The following is an 18,721-nucleotide window of genomic DNA, read 5'->3' as shown; positions in this document are numbered from 1 at the left end:
GTGACTGGTGGTGAATTCACACCTGAGAAACAGGCTTTGCTGATTTTCCGATCACTGGAAATTTTAGGTTTTTGGTTCCTGTCACATTAAGCTCCCAGCATCACTGTAACCCTTCCATTACTTCTTAATTCTTCCTCACGAACCACAAATGCTGTATTGCATAGTAAACGTAAAAATTCGAGTTAAGAGTATTTTTTGCTTCATGGGAGGAAACTTTTGCTTAAAAAACTCGAGAAATTCGTGTAACCGAATAACCGAGATAAATACACGTGACGAATAGGTGGTGGTGGTGATGCTTGTTTAAAGCGGCCTAACATCTAGGTCATCAGCCCCTCATGGTACGAAATGAGATTAAATTTAATACAATAGAGAATATTTACGATAAATATTATAAACAAGTGGTCCGCCTATTCAATACAATTAATTTATTCTATCAGTACATGTTTCGTCCCCTAAGGGACAACATCAGCTATAATAAATTAACATTAATATATATGAATACAAAATAGATATTATTAAAGTTGGCAAGACACATGTGACAGGTGTAACATGGAACATCATCGTGAGTTGACACTGTTTGAACGGGGTATGGTGGTCAGTGACCGACGGTTGGGAAGTGCGATTTCGGAAGTGGTGCGGGAATTCGGCTTCACACGATCAACCGTGTCCAGGGTGTATCGTGAATGGTTGAATGCAGGCGTCACCGTCCACAACAGACGAACAACCGGCCGTCCAGCCACCCTCAATGACCGTGACCGGCGACATCTGAGACGGATTGTCAATAGTAACAGACAGGCAACTGTGCAACAAATTACGGCTCAATTCAACACAGGCCATGCTAGACATGTCTCCCAGAAGATAATCCATAGGAACATGGGTTCTATGGGATATGGGAGCGGGCGCCTCTGTTAACCAAACATCATCGACACGACGACGCGCATTTGTCGCCAGTCACCAGGGATGGATACTGGAACATTGGCATAATGACATAACGTGATATGGTCGGACGGATCACGATTTCAACTGCACCATGCCGATGGGAGGCACCATATATGGTGCAGACCACATGAAGCGATGGATCCTGCCTGCCTCGAAGGTGTGGTCCAGGGCGCTGGTATCTCTTATGGTTTGGGCCCCCTAGTTGTTCAGGAAGAGACTTTGAATGGTACGTGGTATGTTGAGCTGCTCGGAGACCAACTCCGCCCATTTTGGCCTTCCACCGTCCAGATGGTTCTGCTGTGTTTCAAGATGATAACGCGGCACCACATCGCTCCCACGTCGCCCGGGAATGGTTCCAGGAACATGCAGTGGAGGTCCAACGACCACCATGGCCACCCAGGAGCTCCGATATGAACCCTATCAAGCATATCTAGGATGTCCTGGAACGCAGGCTCCGTGCCATGAATCCTGTACCCACGAACAGACCAGCATTGGCGGCCGCTCTGCAAACGATTTGGTGTCAGCTGCGTCCAGAGGACTACCAGGGAGTTGTCAACTCTCTTCCACGGCGTTCCTTATTATTGGCCCCGATGTGCAGAGAACGACTCGCTTCAATGCATATACTATTTAAGGAATGCATATCAAAGACCTAACAATCTTTCATCAAGAAATACTTAAAATCAAGAGTGCTATTCACAACAGTGATCATTTAAGAATTTATAAAGCACAACTGTTATTCCCAAGAATATTTTCAAGAGTTTAATGGACAATTCAACTTTTATCGATCATATGACTTATCACTTTAACAAAATTTGATAAAATTGTATTTTAAATGTCATACCATACATCAATATATTTTTTAAATATGTCTTGCCAATTTTAATATCTATTTTGAATTCTGATATATTAATGTTAATTTATTATAGCTGATGTCCCTTAGGGGACAAAACATACTAATATAATAAATTATAAATTGTATTGAATAGGCGGGCCACTTGTTTATAATATTTAAGTTTATCTTAAATATCCTCTATTGGATATATAGTCAACATGGGATTATTATTAGAAGTGAAGCTGTTAAAGCTTGTTACATGTAATTAAATGTAATGACTAGAGCCCGGAAGTTAGGCAAAATGCCTTTTTTATCTGACTGGATATATTGAAGAATCAGAGAAATATGTTTTCGTGCATTTAGGAAGTGTAGAGACAATTTTTATTTTGCTTTTTTTGGCTTCCGTTGCCCATTTTAAGATTTAAAGTCTTTTTTGCCTTTTTTGTTATGCATTTTTTCCTGCCATTTACACATTTTAAAAAGCACATAATGAATTCCCATACATTGAAGACAAAAAAGGTTGCACAAATTAAATTACATATTGCCGTCACAAATATCTATTTAGAATATTGTTCCCTGTAAATCGTTTGTTTTCAGGCATTCAAAAGCTTATTTTCTCAACCCATTCATTTAACCTCCGTAAATAGCAGAACCTTCATTAGTGAAAGGAATAAGCATAACGAATACCAGGAAAGAGACAGGATGAGGGAAGTACGCCTCTTCTCCTTCCTCACACCCCTTTTGCTGTGACAATGCGTAATTACCTGGTATCCCCGATTTCGAAATAAGATAATGCAGAGGAAGGGAGGAAATCACTTCTGATCTAACAGGTCAAACATAAAAGACGCTGTTAGTCTACTGTTGAGCTTATTAAAGGCAACTCTGGTGTTCGCGCCGACTTATTTATCATGCCGAAATTTTCACCGTTGCGTGGTAAATTACATGGCTATGTTCGCGAATTTGGTTCGGATACACTTTCTACTGATGGAATTATACAGCAAACAGTAGAGTAACACCAACGGATACAATTTGTAGTCATTATCTTTACTACCATCAGTAGACAATGAGTATGATGCATTTTGAACCTGACTATTTTGGATACTGTTTACTAAGACATGGTTCTCACTTTTGCAGTTTCTTGGCTCTGCCACTAACAAACTATTTAGCAATTTCAGAGTCAGGAAACATTGCCTTTAATGATTTAGCATGGTCTGCTGCAGGTAAGAGAAGATTGTGATCAACCAAAAACTGTGTGAAATAACATTCAGCCCATATATCACAATTAAAGCCACATTTTGTAGTAAAAACAAGGCTAGTCTTGCATTGCCTTTTGATGGCCCTTAATCACGGTTTATTGGATTTCACATGGCGCCGGCAGTCACCTTATCCAAGTTTAACGTAAAAAAATCACACTTAAAGTTTCACAAAACTTGTTTGGTCAAGTTCAGATGGTCCTATGCATAGAAAGTCTTCCATATACCGCTTTCAGCAATGCTGCTTTGGCAAATCATTTTTGTCCGTCACTGGACTCTCCTTTGCTTTTACAGTTAAAAATCTTATTTAATAAAGAAATAGGCTTTCACTATAAGACATCAAACAAAATCAGGCACTCAGTATTAAACCAGATGTAAAAGAACAAGAATTAAAGATGCAGGGAACGAGTTTGGTGAAGATCACACACACACACACACACACACACACACACACACACACACACACACACACACACACACACACACACACACACACACACACACACAGTTGAAGGTTGTAAACAAATTTTGCTGTCCCGTAATTATTTGTTCAAGATCTGTCTTAATAGTCTTCTATGCAACGTACCATTATGAAACTTAAGCTTCCACATTCATGGGGAAAATGGAGAATTTAAAAACAGGACTTCGAATTACACTCCTCACACCAACAGTACAGCTACCTACAGTGGCATATTGATGTGACTGAATTTCTTTTTCTAAAGGTATATTTCCTATTAAGACAAGAGTGCACAATTTCTTTGAGGCAACCAGTGAACTGTATAGTCTTCTGCATCAAGGTATGTACGTTTAAGTGTTATTGCTTGTATTTGATTACCACTGCTTATTTCACTGTTTTATTCATTGAGGACAATTCTTTATATAAATATATATTTCCAATAAAACTTAGATAAATTAATCGAAGCTCTTGTAATGCCACATTTAGACAATTGTGATGTTTTCAATGATGTGAGGCCGCTGATGTCCCTAAGGCTACAACGTGCTCTAAATGCATATGTGTGGTATATATGCAATCGAAGAAAATATGACCACGTGTCATCTTTCCTAGAACTAAAGTGGTCGCGACTCCAAGTTCGTCGTAATCATCATACTCTGTCTCTCCTCCACAGAGTTCTTACTACATCTTCCCCATCTTACCTTTCTTCGTGTTTTCATTATTTTTCAAATGTGCAAAACAGAGATACAAGGGCTAAAACATCAAACCTGCTCGCCATTCCTCACCATTAAACTGCCACATATAACAACTCATTTTCTGTATTTGCTGCCCGAGAATGGAATCATCGTTTACCGATGACGCCACAGGAATACCAACCACAAGGTCATTTAGAAGAGCGTTAAGAGGTACAGCAGGATACGAATAAACTGTGCATTTCTAGTCTGTTATTGATCGTGCTAGTATATTACCATAAGGTATTATTACAATATTTTTGTTATAATATATTTCAATTGCGTTTAACTGTGCTATACTTAGCATTAATTACGGTAGTGTTAACTTTGATTCTATGTACAATAATTGGTTTAGTGTAACAGCCTTAACTAAATCAATAATGACATCTATAAATAATGTTATCAATATGGACCATAAAATTACATTTATTTCTTATAATGAACATAAATGCCCCTTACAAGTTACGGTAAATAACATACATTTGGGCACAAAATGAGTTAGGCCTATAGCAAAGTTTTAACCCATCGAATTCATAAAATCTGTAATAGTCAGTACTACTGCCGTAGTACATGTTAGAATCCGTACAAAATCCATAGTAGTTGGCATCTCTGGAAATGCATGGCAAATGGCTAATTACTTAGGAAGGGGTACCACTATATGCACCATTTACTGGAAACCAACAAGACTTCACCTCTGCAACATATTCTGAAAGCTCGACTCGTATGAGCAAGACTACCATTCTGCTTCATACGAAAGTCGATCAAATATAAACAGGATTTTTTCCTGAACATTAACTGTTGGTAGGACTGGCTCCGCGCTTCGGCTATGTTTAGGAGGGACCGTTAGGAGTGGGGAGAGTGTGCTGTTAGACATTTCCTGCTGTTTCACCAGCAACACTAACGATGTCGGACCAACAGGTGCACCGCTCCACTGCGCAATGCATAATTATAAAATTTCTTGGTCGTGAAGGAGTTACAGCGGCGGAAATTTGCCACAGATTGACTGCATAGTTTGGTGATCAAACATTGTCAAGGACGCGTGTGTTTGCCTGGCATAAAATGTTCAAGGACGAGAACGTGTGGAAAATGAGCAAAAACGATCGCCATCCTCAGACCAGCATTACAGACAACAACATTCGTGCGATAAAGACATTATTGCCAATTGATTTTTTGCATGAGCGAAGTGCTGCTTACTACTGCGAACTGTTGAACAAGGCGAGAGTTGCATATCACCGCAAAAGACTAGACGAACCGATTCAACAGGTCATCCTCCTCCATGACAATGCACGGCCACATACTACAGCCCTAACCATCTCCAAGCTAAAGGAAATGCACTGGACTACACTTTAACATACTTTCAGCCAGGACTTACCACCCTGCGATTTCCATTTGTTCAGACCACTTAAAGAAGCTCTAGGAGGGCAACGATTTGAAGATGACGAGAGTGTGGAAAACATCGTGCGCAACTGGCTGGTGATATGACCCTGTTCTTTTTACGATGAAGGCATCAAAAAGCTGCCCATACGCTGGGACAAATGCATTTCCAAAGCAGGAAACTATGTGGAAAAATAAATTGTAATTGTCTTGTGATGTTTCAATAAATGAATTTAAATAAAAAATAAAATCCCATTTATATTTTATCTCCCCTCGTACATGAAGTATTCATTACATTTTACCCTGAACGATATTTCATGGCGAGTGATTAATCCCATTGCAACATGACAGACCAGGGTCAATACAAAAATAACCCGGCAAACTGAGAACCATTTGATGGGGTACCATCAGCATCAAGGGAATAATAAAAGTAGAGTACAGCATGAAAATATGTGAAAGTGATTTAAGAAACAAAGATTGCTCGCAAAGTACAGAAAGGTGAATGCCTTACTTGAGGGATGATAGCACAGAAAAAGATGTTACTGATTTTATGTCCCACTAACTACCTTTGCAGTTTTCAGAGATGCCAAGATGCCAGAATTTTGTCCTGCAGGAGTTCTGTAACATGCTGGTAGATGTACTGACATGGGCTTGACGTTGCAAGAAAAAAAAACAGAATCAAACTGCAGCAAATTCATTGAGTTACCAACTGTGGTGTACTGGTGCTTGAAAGAAGGAAGTTTGTTCATGGACCAAAATAATATTATTGTGCATAGTTTCTTATTCAGACAAAATGTGGATACAAGCAAAACACCTGGAAAGGAATGTATTCCCCCCCCCCCCCCCACACAACTCCAGTGAAATCCTAACTTACTAATATAAGTCTGAAAAAAATCATGGATATAGTATTTGCATTTTCTACCGTACAACAAATAAAGGAATTCAGCAACGTACAGACGGAGACAGAGTGGTGAAATGCATATACATATCAGTTTTCACCAAATTGTCATTAAAAAGATAACTGACAAATATTTAGAAGAAATGGGTTCACAAAATTGCCAGTTTTGATATGATACAGTGGTAGTTACAAGTGCGATAAAGCAGGTGCTCGGTTAACTATATGTCATGCCTGGAAGGGAAGCAGAAGAGCGGAAAGGAGAGACCAATGTAATTACAGCCTCATTACAACATAGAAGGCAGACGATCCAGTGGCTGGACCAATGAATTAATTTCACAGGCATGAATTTGTTATGCAAGGAAGCACACACAACAAGAGTCTGCTTTTACTTTCCCACATGACCAATGACAATACCATCATCTCCCCAAACCCCTAATACAAGTTATCCCTTGAATAAAATTTTGGAAACAACAAAATAAGCAATTTACAAAAGTAAATACCGAGCACTGAATAAGGCACTTAAAAAAACAGAGCAGGACTACAGCAATATTTCGCATTTATTCATGCGGTTCTTTCTACACAATTCCAACAAAAGTATACAGGAGGAAACTCTTCTGGTTCATTTTGCGTAATTCTTGGGGTACAGTACCAGTATAACCAGTTGCCAACTTCACCTGCATATTTGGATCACATCAGAACTATATCAAAACTCATTGGTTGTAGGATACCACTCAATTTTGAATATCAAGTGCCTTCCTGGTAAATAATTTTGTAATTTAAAAGTGGTTCTAGTTTAAATCCTCATAAGAGCTACCTGAACTCATATCAGATTTTATGTTGATCGAACAGTGATGCACCTCTCTCATGCTCTTAGGCAGACTGCTACCGAAACGTCCACAATGTTATATCAAGGCTACTGAAAAAAGAGCAGTAAGCCAAGGGTCTTTATGTCTACAGATACTTACTTCCATTTTGGGGACCAGTCATTCCACATATCAAACCTTTTATCAATAATTTCTGCCATACCTGAAAACCAACAAGTACAAAAACAAATCAACCAAAAGCTAAATAAATTAATATATGACAAGTATAGATCATACCAATGTACTGATCATGTTTCTGTTATGTTTTATCATTGCAATGCTGTCCTTCGAAGAATGATACTTAGATGCTCATTCAAAGCATTTAAGCCAAAAGCTCTGCGAGCTGGCACTAAAGCATAACCACACAGATGTATAAAAACAGTGAGAGACTAAAAGCCAATCATGCCTTGAGAATCTCCAAGAATTTGCTGTGTAGTACCTAGTAATATCCGAGAAGTTGCGAATGTCTCTGTCCGTTTACTTATGCCTTGACTTGTACAGACTGTTCACACCACAGTGCCCAGCGAAAGGATGTTTAACAACACCCACTTGAAATTATTTGTGGTTATTCAGTTCTTCACTGCCAAGTAGAAACTCAACCTCAAAGGGACTAACCCACTTAAAAGTATTCCATTGCACTGTAATTTCTCGGAAGGTTTATTTGAATCCAATAAATCCATGGTAGACAGTTGAAAAAGGAACTGATGGAAATTGTTATACGAGCGACAGTCTTGGCGCTTAACTGGAAATCTATATATATAAAAGCAAGTTGGGCTGGAGCGATGTATATATAAATATTTACAAATGAAAAAAGACGTGAATTAATGAGGCACTTCCAGAAATCTCAGAAATTTGAAACTTGGTACGGGAGAAGCTGTTGACCTCAGGATCCCTAGAAAAATTGGAAATTCTCAAAATTCCCTGAAGGGGGCACGCTGGGGGGTTAAAAATTTTGGGCTCATCATAAGAACGCAGTCATATAATATATCCGAAATGACGACCTATAGGTTTCGTGGGCTTAAAAATTTTCTGGAATTTCCTCATTTTTATCCCCCGTCCCCCCAAATCAAGATGGCGGCACAACCTGTCAGACGAGGTAGACAATTAATTTGGTGAAATTATAGCTTTTGGTCCCTAACCGACGGGAAAATTCCAATTACAAGATGTTCAAATTTTTCACTTGTTACCCCCAAAGATATCGAAATATGGAGGCAATTTTAATGACTGTGCAGACATTCCTTTTGAGCTATTTTTTGGCTAAACGGTAAGTCGTATCACAAAACAGATGGCACAATGTCCCTTCAATTCGGAGTGATCTACAACTTTGGTCCTGTGACATTTTGTCGCATCTCTCTCCCTTATACGTTAAATTTGGCCGTATTTCTGGATTGTTCGTCAATTTGGTGATTTTTACAAGTATATCTCATTGTTTGACACACTTATAAGAATGAGAGGATCATCAGGTTGGGTGCACACATCGGCACGATGAAGGGCCATATGTGGACCAAATTTCATGATTCTAGCTTATACATAAGTAGGCAAAAAGTAATGTAAAATATTAAAAGTGTACCCAAATTTCACCCTATTCAAAATTTGAACTCAATTTACCCCCTTAATATGGGAGATACGAGGATATGGTTCAGAAACAAACATGCAGAGAGAAATGGGGCGCCTGATGGCGCAAACCATTTGTTAATATCATGCATCGTTTAGGAGATATGAATCTCGAAGTGGAAGTCTGCACATTTCAACGTGCTCGTGCTTATCCGTCATCTATATATATAACAGCAAGTCGGGCTGGAGCGATGTATATATAAATATTTAAAAATGAAAAAAAAACTTGAATTAATGAGGCACTACGAGAAATCTCAGAAATTTGAAACTTGTACGGGAGTAGCTGATGACCCCAAATATGGCCAGAATGTGCGTCTTATCGTACAATCCGTTTTTCGATTTGAAGTACCGTTTAGCAGCAGTTATTCTGAAAACGATGGTTAACATCCTTATACTTCCGTATGACGACTATATTCTTTCATTGACGTCGATTTGTAGCAATCTAGAAAGGGTTTGTGTGCCATTGGTATTAAATACATTGCAAATCGATAGTGACTGTCAGAAGGAGGGCTTCTGGTATTGTTTTCAGTCCTCCCCACATCGACTTTGACAGGCAGTAAGAATGGGGTCGTCCTCCATCTCTTGTGCACTATTTTAATGCATAATTCCCTTCTCGATTCGACTAGCAGAACTCTAGGGAGCGTGCATTTTTTTTCCAAAACTATTTTACCCGATCCTGTTTGTCAGTAGGCAAGGGTGTCTTCCATTATGAACAAATGGACCCATCTAAAATGTGACTGACGATAGGCATAGTGGCCTGCTATTATAATGGAATCTCACCAACTCTGAGTGACTGGCAGGAAGCTGACTGGCATTAGAAAATGCGTCTGACATTATAAAGATAAGAACGCAACTCACTCTTGACTAGCAGTAAGGAAGGTCCTTGCAAATATAATAAAAGTTCCTCAACTGTAATCTATCTGAAAGTAGGAATTGGGGTCTGCCATTATAATGAAACCTCCCCAAATCGATTTTGGCCGCGCACTAGGCAATGGGGTCTGCCGTTAAATGAAAATTACCTTCGTTGTGAATTGCAGTAAACAAGTGGACTTGCCGTTATCATCGCAATTCCGCAAATCACACTTTCATTGGAAACGTCTCTGGATTTCACAACACTGATTCTCAGATAAAGCCAAGACAAACCCAATTTAAAAATCTTATTCACTTTATGTGCACTAATTTACTTCGATATCCGTATACAATGTAGAGTACTGTAGCGAAGCACGGGTACATTTGCTAGTTAGTCATATATCCCCCGAAAACATTCAAATTTCCCAGTATAATATGGGTGCTTTCCAAGTAAAACACTTGAGGTAATACAGTTCATTATTCAGAACTCCATTTTGCTTGCTCAAATAGTCCCATAAGAAAGGTTAATACTGGCATCCTGTAAGTGCCAGTCTAGAAGGTTAAGTTTGAATCATTGCAATTTCAATGAAGGAAATGTACAGTTTGAAGTTTGATAACAAAGATTTGACGATGATATTGTTATTCTGAGTCTGCAGAAGATCTGGAGAAATTGCCGAATGGTATGGACACAGTCTTGGAATAGGAGTACAAGATCAAAATAAATCCAAAACAAAAGTAATGGAGTGCAGTTAAATGAAGTCTGATGATGCAGGAAATATTAGATAAGGAAATGAAGTCTTAAAAGAAGCAGATGAGTATTGTTATTTGGGTAGTAAAATAAATCAAGATGGCAGAAGGCAGATATAAAATGCAGACAGGCACAAGCAAGGAAGACCTTTTCTTAAGAAATAAATCTGCTCACTTTGAACACTGATTTAGGAATTAGAAAGACTTCTTGAAGACATTCGTCTTGAGTGTGACATTATATGGAAGTGAAACATGGACTATAAGAAGCTCAGAAAGAAAGATTAAAAGAAGCTTTTGAAATGTGGTGTTACAGAAGAATGCTGATTGCGAGACTGGTAGATCAAATTACAAATGAAGAGATACTGAATCAAATTGGCAAAATTTAATCAGAAGAAACAGAATGACAGGACACGTTTTAAGACACCCAGTACCCGTTCAATTAGTTTTTGAAGGAAGTGTGGGCAGTGAAAACTACAAGGGTACACCAAGGTAGGAATATGACAGATTAGATGCAGGATGAAGTTATGTAGAAATGAAAAGGTTAGCACAGGATAGGGTGACATGGAGGGCTGCACCAAACCAATCTATGGACTGATGACAACAACAAATGACAAGTTGGTAAGAAGGGCAAAATTTCTGGTCAGAACACAAGAGAATTATTGACAAGAGATCAATAAGGGAAAAGAAAAAAATATATAGTTCAATGAATAAGAAAAATAGAAGTACATTACTTCCAACAATATCAAAGAACTTCTTGCCAAAATTTTAATATGCTTCAAGACTGCTCAATCCACTGTAAATCTTAAGTGTTAGGTTTTGAAATTACACTGCTGTTTGTAGAAAGTGAAACACCAAGACCGAGAGCTGTGATCACAATGCAATTTATTCCACATATTAGGGACATGACAAGGCACAAATGATAACAATTACAGAAATATACATGCACGGTGACCGTGGAAATTCAGTACGGCGTAGCGCCACCACGCGCTGCAATCAGAGCCGCTAGACGTCATGGCATGGAATCAAAGACCGCCTGAAGGTGCTGCTGGGGAATACTCTGCCACGCGGTTTGTAGGCACGTCCATAAATCATCAACAGTGGCTGCAGGAGGACCTGAACGAACAAGGTGCCGACCGACCATATCCCAGACATGTTCAATGGATGACACATCCGGCGAACTGGCAGGCCAGGGAAGCAGTGGTATCCGTCGTTCTTCGAAGAAGGCTTGCACATTCCTCGCCACATGCGGCCGGACATTGTCCTGCTGTAATATGACGTCTGGAACGGCCTGCAGGAGGGGCAGTTCCTCAGGCTGTAAAACCTCCCTGATGTAGCGGTAGCTGTTCAGATTGCCCTCAAGATGTAGGAGGCGAGATCGCATGTTATAGGCAATTGCACCACAAACCATCACACTTGGCGTTTGTCCGCTATGCAGCTCAACAATACAGTCTGCTCGATGGCGTTCACCATGCTGGCATCTAACGCGTAAGCGGCCATCACTGTAGACAAGTTGAAGCGGGACTCGTCCGAAAACACTACATTTTGCCACTCAGCACGCCAGTGTCTGTGTTCATGTGCCCATTGCAGTCTACGGTGTTGGTGGTTGCTGGGCAATGGAAGCAAGCGCAATGGCATGCGTGCTACCAGTCCAGCCGTCAGAAGACTGCGTCGAACCGTCTATGCAGGACATCCCCACACCCGTTGCAGTGCTCCAACGTCGAGCCAACACTGTGGACAAAGCTGTTCTGCCCGTTACGGCCAAGCGGACAAGATGGCTGTGATCTCGCTCTGTGGTTACATTGTGTCGTCCAGTACCGTGCCGGTGCTGTGTACGGCCCTCTTCTCTCCACTGGTTCCACATACGCCTCCCTGTTGAAGCAGCGTACCCTGTACGAGCCGCAATGTCACGGAACGACAGACCCACCTTCCGGAGCCCTATCATTCTGTCCCGTTCGAACGCGCTCACATGCTGATATTTTTTTTCCCCCCCTCCTGTGATGTCGGCGAGGCATAGTGGCACTTAGGTACACATTTTCACTCCGTATGACGGCTCCACATTGACTGAGCGTTGCGCAACACTGCCCTGGCCGGTCACACAGAGAAGGGCACTGCTGGGCCTATGTGCACGCCATCACTCTGCAATTTAAAACCCTTGTTATGGTTCCACTGTTCTACACGTCCTCTGATTTTGGCGTGTTTCAGACTATTGCTTCTGAGTGTTTCACTTTCTACAAACAGCAGTGTATTTTTAGTTGTCAGCGATTGTTTTTTAATTATTACGCTACACTACTTGCAATGGAATGTTTCAAGTTATATTCTATACACTTCAAGTGAACTTTTGAGCAACTGCTTTGTAATTGTGTTACATTACAGGTAAGATAATATTTTCAGTTGTTTCCTGTAAATTTTACATGAATTTCTATGCTATTGCTTTTAATTATTAGGTTGTACTACTAATGAATAGTATTTGTTCTTGTTTTAATGTAGTTTATTCTTTCATTATTATGAAATTTCTAGCAACATTTTGTTTTGATGTAAATGTTTGTTGTATTTTTGTTACTAATCTACATATTAATCTCCTTGTTATACAACCGTAGGCAATGTGAGCTACCAGGATATCTCCAACAACACCCTCAAAATATGGAAACCAACAAGTTTCTTTGAGTGTATGAGGCTTGCATCACAACCTATATAAGAAGTTAATTCCACCACCTGTTCATCAGTTCAGTCAGTTGTGCCAAAGGCATGCTGTAAGGTAGATACAGGGTATTTATTATAACCAGAACAAAGAAAATAACGTAAGTAACATTGTATATTCAATCAACGCGAGAAATCTGCTGTGACTAAACACGAAACTCATTTACCGTATTAGTATGTTTATTAACACTAGAACGGCTGAACTTCCCTCATACCTATAAAGGCCGCAGGCGGTTATTTTGACCAGTGCAGCTTACCGACATATCTATAGAGCGTTCCAACCTTAAATTGCAGTACAGCAGTAATGGGATAATTCCGCCTCTTTCCTTCTCCCATGTTTTGTGGGTAGCGCTGTCCTACTCTAATGCAGCGGGTTTGCCAAATATCCGTGAATCAGAATGTTATCAGTTAAAATGGGTGAATATCGTGTTATGTACAGAATTTCAAGGGGCATTTGATGCCGTTAACAAAAAAAAAAAAAAGTAAAAATATAATTTAGTGTGAAAATGGTAATATAATGGAAAGTTTCGCCAAATGTAAAATCTTCATTGCATAGAACTTATCATGCCATAACTCCTATTTTATATTTTTATTTTCCTAATTTTTTCATTGCTGGTCAAGAAACATTTCAGCTCGATGTAGATAAATTTATTTTTAAATTTAAATGATAACAAAATGCAGTATATGCGTTTATTTTCAGTCATGTTCAGAGAATTTTATGTGTAGGCACGAAAAAGTCAGTCGCTGGCCAGCGTCTTTCCTATTGAATTTGCATGGGGGGTCAAAGCAAGGCAAATGGTCTTCAGATATGGAAGTTATTTTTAAAACAATCCCGAAGTTCCTATCTTGCTTAGTTATTAATTTGTGACAGGAAGAATATCTCCTTGAATTTTGGTTTCGCGCGTGACTCGGGTGCCTGTCTGGCTGAAGTACCGGTAGTGATCTCCCAAACATGGGCTTTTAACATTTCCAGACAGTCGTAATGCAGTGCAGTGCAGTGCTCATTTCATCAGTAGTATGTATAATAGTGATTAAATACATATCAGTGACATATGTACAATTCTTGAGGGAAAGTGTATTTCGTGTGTGTGGTTCGTGAGTTTGTGCTCGTGCGTGGGGATCTAATTTCGAAGAAAATGTGCACAAGGATCATGGCGTGGTTAAAGCAAACGCTCTTCGAATATGGAAGTTATTTTTAAAGCATACCTCAAGTCCCTATCTCGTTATCTCTTAATTTATGACAGGGAGAAAGTCTCGTTTGTTCATGTTTCACGAGTGACTCGGCTGGCTGAGCTTTTAAATATACTGGCAGCCGTGTGCAGTAGTGTACATTTAATCAGTGTTATAAGATTGATTAAATAAAGATCAGTGATATATATAATATTTAATGGCATGTGGCCTCCGAAGAGGCCGAGTGCAGGTCTTTCCAGTGTTGACGCCGCATAGGCGACCTGCGCGTTTAAAAGAATGGGGTCCCTACCTCTGATGAATTCTAATGCTGAAGACGGCACACACACACACCCAGCCCCAGAGCCATTGGAATTAACCAATGAAGGTTAAAATCCCCGACCCGGCCGGGAATCGAACCCGGGGCCTTCTGGACCAAAGGCCAGCACGCTAACCATTTAGCCATGGAGCCGGGCAAGATCAGTGATAAATGTATAGTTCTTGAGGACAAGTGGATTGTGTTTGTGTAGTATGTGTAATTGTCAGTTCGTGCTCGTATGTATAGTTCTTAGTTCGAAGAAAAAGTGCAGAAGGATGTATAATGGATCGCCAAATTAAAAAGAAACGTTCAGTAGGTAAACTCAGGAGAAAAGAACGCAATATTATAATGAGTGTCCTGGATTATTTTTTAAAGACTATGAATATGAGCAGCGCAATCAGTGAAACAGCTAAAGCTACAGGTTGTTCCGAAAGAACAATCTATGCTATAAGGAAGGAACACACACATGGTCCTTTGCGAACTCTCGGGTAAAAAAAAAAAGAGAGGGAGGACAGAAAAATTAAATATGATGAAATTGTTAGAAGTGGATGCGTTGGGCGGTTCACTCTTTTTTTATTTGCTAACATACCACCGACATTGAACGTGATTTTGAGTCGCGTAAATGGAGAAGATTTTGCCACGATTTTCCAAAACTACGTTGTATCGCTTCTTACGTGATATCGCTTCTAACGTGATATAGGCTTCTGTTATTTAAGACGGGGTAATAAAGCAGCTTTCACTGAAACCGATGAAATTATTCATTGGAGGCACAGATATCTCAGGGAGATAAAACGTTTGAGGGTACAAAATAAAGCTATAATTTACACAGATGAATCGTGGGTAAATATTGGGCAGACAGTGACAAGAGAATGGAAGGATACGACAGTGAAAAGTGCACGGCAGGCCGCTTTTGAAGGGGTGAGTTCAGGACTTAGGCCACCGAAAAGCCGAGGACCGTGATCTGCTTTAGTCCATGGGTAATGAACATGGTTTTGTTCCAAATGCTGAACTAAAATGTTTATGCCATAAAAACATATGACAATTGGGCAAATTATGTGAACGAATTAAAGAAAAATGAAAGAGTTTTGTGGAAAGCAGACGAATTACAGGACGATGAAAAGTTTTTAATACGACTTTCTTCATCGTCCAGATCATCCTCAAGTTCACCTCCCGAACCAGTTTCATCCAAAGCGGGAACATCAGGCCTTGCAGAAATGTTAGAAGGTGTACGTCCAAAGTGCGAGAGCAACGCCAGTGATTAAGGTATGTTGTATTTATTTTACCATCATACAAATATTAATATATGAATGAACTTAAAATTACAAAATTACAAACTAAAAATGTGGAATTGTGACGCCCTGTTTGAGTCACACTCGAGCGTGATGTTCACGTGTCGATTTCGCAACAGCGCGCTCCATCTACGCTGTACTGCAATTTAAGGTTGGAACGCTCTATAGCATTCAGGATCTGAGAAATGTGTGTGTTCAATAATTTATTTTTAAACAACCTAGTTAACCAATGGGATGTATAGTATACAAATCAATCCATCGTTAAATATTAATAATTGTTCATATCCTCTCACTTCTAATAGGTAACAATGAAACATTTTTGCGGACTTGCTACTGAATGCCTTTGTGAAAACTTACGATAAAAATTACAGTATTTGTTGATAAGCCTATCCAGGCACTTGACAAGCAATTTATGCAAGTGATTACCTTACAAGAACATTTTCCACAGACTACTTTGCTGCACAAAGAACACTTGTCACGAGGTTTCGTTCTGTTCACTTGACACTGTCGTCTCTTACGACTGGCACATTGGACCCGAGTGAGGCTCAGGCTGAAGTGTAGCGAGTTCAATGTGCCGGGATCTTGTCTTCACAAAATCTTATCTTAGCTCTTTTATTACTTCAAGAATATAATGATGTCGAGAGATTCTCTGACCTGTAACTTCTTGTAGACTATCCATAAATTTATTGCTGCTAGATCAAGTATGTTGTAAAGTACATGCATCTTCGGCATCCAGCTACATCCACAACACACTTAGTTCCATTATAAAATTCAGTAGTACTAGGGAGCTTCTTGTTATCTTAACTGACTTGAACGCTTGGGTGTAGAATGCTTAGCAGAAGCACATTCACTTTTCCTCGACATACAACAGTCTCGTACAGATTCATACATAATGCTTTTATTGACTCCAGTATTTCTTTCCTCACTCAATTGATTGTTCCAAAAATACCAGTTTTCTTCTCTTTCAGTCTCTCGGACAACTTTACCTATGTAAAGGAGTTATCAATTGTCACATTACGTCCTTTCATGAGGTACCGGTCCGTAAGTTTCATGATAACATTTTCAGCCAGTGACTCATTGGCAGGGTGAATTCCATCTTTCCCAAGATAAGGAAACCCATTGCACACATACTTAGAATCAACGTCTACCAGTAGCCAGAATTTCACGCCAAATGTGTCTGGCTTGTTGGCCATGCACTTATAGCGTGATACTGTACCGAGCTTTGCTAAGGCTGTAACATTCGCTCCTGGTTTATAGCACCTGTAACAATTTTCAATAAATCTATTCCAAATAGCAGATGCCAAAGCAAATTTATCTGTTTGCTAACAAGTGGATCTAGTTTTACAGAGATCAAAGCGCAAATACTTTAGTATTTCTTTGAACCTGTTTCTTGCCATAGTGTTAGTGAAAACAGAGGGACCCCATAAAGAAGACCACATATGATTTACGACTAGACTAGCGAGTTTATAAGCTCCACGAGTGTATAACAAAGCAAAAAAAAGCACCTAATTATTCAAAAGTACTACACTGACTGAGCAAATGTCGTGGGATAGCGGAGCACTGATGCGCAGGTGTGTTGTCTGCGCACCACACGCCCCCTGTGCCAGCGGCAGTTGTATAGGAGACCTTGTGAGCAGTGGCTGTGCATGTGACAGGTGTAACATGGAACATTGCCGTGAGCTGACACTGAACGGGGTATGGTGGTCGGTGCCCGACGGATGGGAAGTGCGATTTCGGAAGTGGTGCGGGAATTCGGCTTCACACGATCAACCGTGTCCAGGGTGTATCATGAATGGTTGAATGCGGGTGTCACTGTCACAGACGAACGACCGGCCGTTCAGCCACCCTCGATGACCGTGACATCTGAGACGGATTTGAATAGCGACAGGAGGGCAACCATGCAACAAATCATGGCTCAATTCATCACAGGCCATGCTAGACATGTCTCCCAGTGGACAATCCATAGGAACATGGGTCCTATGGGGTATGGAAGCCAGCGCTGCACACGGGTGCCACTGTTAACCCAACGTCATCAGGCACGATGCGCATTTGTCGCTGGTCACCAGGGATGGACACTGGAACAATGGCGTAACGTGATATGGTCGGACGAATCATGATTTCAACTGCACCACGCCGATGGGAGGCACCGTGTATGGCGCAGACCACATAAACAATGGATCCTGCCTGCCTCGAAGGTGTGGTCCAGGGTGCTGGTGTCTCTTATGGCCTGGGGTGCATTTTCCTGGTATGGAATGGGCCCCCTGGTTGTTCTGGAAGAGACTTTGAATGGTACGCGGTATGCTGAGCTGCTCGGAGACATCTCCACCCATTTTGGCCTTCCAGCGCCCAGACGGTTCTGTAGTGTTTCAAGATAACGCGCCACCACATCGTTCCCATGTCGCTCGGGAATGGTTCCAGGAACATACAACGGAGGTCCAACGACTGCCATGGCCACCCAGGAGCCTCGATATGAACCCTATCGAGCATATCTGGGATGTCCTGGAATGCAGGCTCCGTGCAATGGATTCTGCAGCCACGAACAGACCAGCATTCAATTAATTGAAGGAACAAGAATCCACCTGATCGATACTTTCACTTTTATTTAGCCTTAGGCTATTTCAATAGACATTAGATTAAAAGTTCAGAACATGTTTCGAATGCGTTGCATTCATCATCAGCTGCTTGCATTTGGCAA

General features: G+C 40.4%; 1 protein-coding gene across 3 annotated transcripts in view; it reads right to left on the bottom strand.

Moving 5' to 3' along the window:
• The window catches only part of Mlf (myeloid leukemia factor), a 185,822-nt gene that overhangs the window by 12,020 nt on the left and 155,081 nt on the right, over nt 1–18,721 (bottom strand). The window contains exon 7 of one of the 3 annotated variants that reach the window (XM_067136408.2): nt 7,447–7,507. The exons of the other annotated variants lie outside the window; for them this stretch is intronic. Coding sequence (XP_066992509.1) covers nt 7,489–7,507 — 19 coding nt within the window. The 3' untranslated portion in view covers nt 7,447–7,488. The remainder of the gene's footprint in view (nt 1–7,446; nt 7,508–18,721) is intronic. 3 annotated transcript variants of the gene reach the window in all.

The sequence above is a fragment of the Anabrus simplex genome, chromosome 1 (assembly GCF_040414725.1).
Source record: "Anabrus simplex isolate iqAnaSimp1 chromosome 1, ASM4041472v1, whole genome shotgun sequence".
NCBI lineage: Eukaryota > Metazoa > Arthropoda > Insecta > Orthoptera > Tettigoniidae > Anabrus > Anabrus simplex.
This window is presented reverse-complemented; position numbering and strand designations above follow the sequence as displayed.